Genomic DNA, 3,783 nt, shown 5'->3' with positions numbered 1-3,783 from the left:
CCAATTGTGAAGGGCCATCTATATTATAATATAATTGATCTGATTATTATTTTCTGAGCGTGTATGCATGCTCTTTGTGTGTGTGTGCGTGGGTATGCGTGTGTGAGATCTGAGTGTGTGTGTGTGATATGTGTGTATGTGTGATCATGCGTGTCTTTGTGTGTCTCTGTACAGGCCGCTGAGCTGGCCGAGTTTACAGCTAAGATCGCTCTGCTGGAGGAAGCCAAGAGGAAGAAGGACGAAGAGGCGTCAGAGTGGCAACACAAAGTAAGACTTGCTCATATTAAAATATGCTTCTTTAAAAGATAAAGCAGGTGTCTGTGTGACTTAGTGAGTGTGTATTTACATTAGGGGTGTAACAAAAAACGATTTGAATCGGAAAATCGATTTTGATTTAAAAGATGCGAATCTTCTGAATCGAATCGTTCCATTTTAAAAATTTATCGTTCCTGAATCGTATCGTACCCCATGTATCGAGATACGCATCGAATCGTCTTTTATTGGAGAGATGCACACCCCTAACAAATACACTTCTTCTCTAGTCTTTGATAAATCTTTTTGAAGGAAATGCCACATTTACAAGTTAATTCATTTTGTGAAATGATTGTCTACTTTGTCTACTTGACGGCGCCTGTAACACAAAATCTCAAAAATGTAATTGTTTGTATGTGTGTGTGTGTGTGTGTGTGTGTGTGTGTGTGTGTGCGCGCGCACCAGGCCATTTCAGCCCAGGAGGACCTGGAGAAAACGAAGGCGGAGCTCCACAACGCGATGATGCCGCCGGCGCCGGCGGACGAGGCGGACGAGGCCAGCGGGGAGGCCAGCGCCGAGCTGCTCAGCGAGGGGGGGGGCGGCCCGCGCAGCGAGGAGGAGCGCATCACCGAGGCCCAGAAGAACCAGCGCGTCAAGCAGCAGCTACAGGTGGAACCACTGGGTCTGAAACTACTGGAACCACTGAGCCTAAAACTACTGGAACCACTGGGCCTAAAACTACTAGAACCACTGGGCCTCAAACTACTAGAACCACTGAGCCTCAAACTACTAGAACCACTGAGCCTAAAACTACTGGAACCACTGAGCCTAAAACTACTGGAACCACTGACCCTAAAACTACTGGAACCACTGACCCTAAAACTACTAGAACCACTGGGCCTAAAACTACTAGAACCACTGGGCCTAAAACTACTAGAACCACTGACCCTAAAACTACTAGAACCACTGGGCCTAAAACTACTAGAACCACTGACCCTAAAACTACTAGAACCACTGACCCTAAAACTACTAGAACCACTGGGCCTAAAACTACTGGAACCACTGACCCTAAAACTACTAGAACCACTGAGCCTAAAACTACTAGAACCACTGGGCCTGAAACTACTAGAACCACTGACCCTCAAACTACTGGAACCACTGACCCTAAAACTACTAGAACCACTGGGCCTAAAACTACTAGAACCACTGACCCTAAAACTACTAGAACCACTGACCCTAAAACTACTAGAACCACTGGGCCTAAAACTACTAGAACCACTGACCCTAAAACTACTAGAACCACTGGGCCTGAAACTACTAGAACCACTGACCCTCAAACTACTGGAACCACTGACCCTAAAACTACTAGAACCACTGACCCTAAAACTACTAGAACCACTGGGCCTGAAACTACTAGAACCACTGACCCTCAAACTACTGGAACCACTGACCCTAAAACTACTAGAACCACTGGGCCTAAAACTACTAGAACCACTGACCCTAAAACTACTAGAACCACTGACCCTAAAACTACTAGAACCACTGGGCCTAAAACTACTAGAACCACTGAGCCTAAAACTACTAGAACCACTGGGCCTGAAACTACTAGAACCACTGACCCTCAAACTACTGGAACCACTGGGCCTAAAACTACTAGAACCACTGGGCCTAAAACTACTGGAACCACTGAGCCTAAAACTACTAGAACCACTGACCCTCAAACTGCTAGAACCAAGTCAAACCAGGTAGAACCCTGGCCCTAGAACCAGATAGAACCAGGTAGAACCAGATAGAACCCACACACTTACACACATAGCACACTGGAGTTGAGAGCGGGAACCCTGACGCAAATGTGAGGAAGTTGCAAACGACGATAAACTACACATTATCGGAAAAATAAAACCTGGAATGTATTGTACACGATGTTCTGGAACAATTTCAGTGTTCAAGCCTTTTATATATTAATGTAACCGGTTCTTCCCCCACTCCCTCTCTCTCCCTCCCCTTCCCCCCCTCCTCCGCCAGGTTCTGAGTTCGGAGCTGGCCGAGGCCCGAGACGACACCAAGAAGACCCAGAATGACGTGCTGCACGCCGAGAACGTGCGAGCCGGGCGGGACAAGTACAAGACCCTGAGACAGATCCGCCAGGGGAACACCAAGCAACGCATCGACGAGTTTGAGTCCATGTGAGACACCGGGACTTCAGGAGGAAGAGAGAGACACACCAAGAAGGAAAGAGACAGAGAGAGAGAGAGAGAGAGAGAGAGAGAGAGAGAGAGGGGGAACTGGATGCTACAACGCAGCGACACAGAAGAGAGAGAGAGAGAGAGCGACACAGAAGAGAGAGACACTGCAACTTAGAGAGAGAGCCTTATTGTCACGCCAATGCTTTCTCCCCAATTTTGCCTCCTTTCCCCCCATCTTCTAGGGAATACAAAGGGGGCAAGTGGGCATGTCCTCCAATACCCCATTAATGCCCTCTGCCCCCCGTCCCATTCCAACCACCCCCCGTCCTAAGAATACATCCTGCGACAGGATTGGCTGCCAGCAGGACCAGCTGGACTTCAGCATTGAGCTAACGGCTAACAACTCGCATGTACATCCAGACCCCACACGATGGATGGATGTCAGCGTTGAGCTAACGGCTTACAGCTTGCACAAACCACAAAATGGATGGACTTCAGCTAACTGCTAACAGCTAGGATGTACACCTAGACCTAAAAGATGGATGGACTTCAGCTTACAGCTAACAGCTAGCATGTACATCTAGACCCACAAGATGGACTTCCGTGTCAAGCTAACAGTTAACAGCTTGCACCTAGCACAAACCCTAAGATAGATGGGTGAAGATAAAAGACTGTTTGATATCTTGTTTTTATTTATGGGGGAAATAAAGCAGCCATTTGTAGCTTTTTAATGTCTCGGGCAAGCTTGTCATGAAGAGCACCAATATGTGTCCCTAACTTTACGTTTTCTGTCAACCAAATTTAAAATAATGTCTTTGGGAGAAAAAAGTGACTGAGTCGTTTCTCATCTCTTGTTCAGAGTTTTTTGTTCGATGTTGTCCGCAAGTGGCTTTTTTAAACAGGAATTTATGTTTTTAGAGTAGATTACTAGAGAATCTGATGATCCTGAACACCATTATTTACCAACCAACACAGCCTACAGGTGTGCCTTTAGACAAATGACTATTTCAACTTATTTATTGCTTATTATTAAGACCGTCCCTTAATATTTAAATAGCCTAATTATCCTTTGTTAGTGTTGTTATTTAAATACTTATGTAACACTTTGATAGACTTCTGAGAACATTTTGATATTTTTCAACTGGTTCAATCAGTCTGTTGGGCAGCAATTGATTTACAAATATGGGTGCAGGCTTAAGTTATTAAAAAAAAGTCCAGTCAATCCGCTTGGATATCTAAGTCACTCATGCCAAATATGGTTGCCAGTAAAGAAAACAGTGAGATTGGTGAGACTGACTGCTGTTGCCAATGAAAACGGCAGTGTGAGAAACTTTAAACTAACTGG

General features: G+C 45.6%; 1 protein-coding gene across 2 annotated transcripts in view; it reads left to right on the top strand.

Moving 5' to 3' along the window:
* LOC311358396 (radixin) overlaps positions 1 to 3,242 on the top strand; it is a 21,029-nt gene extending 17,787 nt beyond the window's left edge. For both annotated transcript variants that reach the window (XM_084478417.1, XM_084478416.1), the window contains exons 13-15: positions 175 to 267; positions 718 to 921; positions 2,278 to 3,242. In XM_084478417.1, coding sequence (XP_084334543.1) covers positions 175 to 267; positions 718 to 921; positions 2,278 to 2,442 — 462 coding nt within the window. In that variant the 3' untranslated portion in view covers positions 2,443 to 3,242. The remainder of the gene's footprint in view (positions 1 to 174; positions 268 to 717; positions 922 to 2,277) is intronic.
* Positions 3,243 to 3,783: the final 541 nt, after the last annotated feature.

The sequence above is a fragment of the Micromesistius poutassou genome, assembly GCF_964030765.1.
Source record: "Micromesistius poutassou genome assembly, chromosome: 14".
Lineage (NCBI taxonomy): Eukaryota > Metazoa > Chordata > Actinopteri > Gadiformes > Gadidae > Micromesistius > Micromesistius poutassou.
The sequence above is the reverse complement of the archived record's forward strand: the minus strand, read 5'-3'. Positions and strand labels throughout refer to the sequence as shown.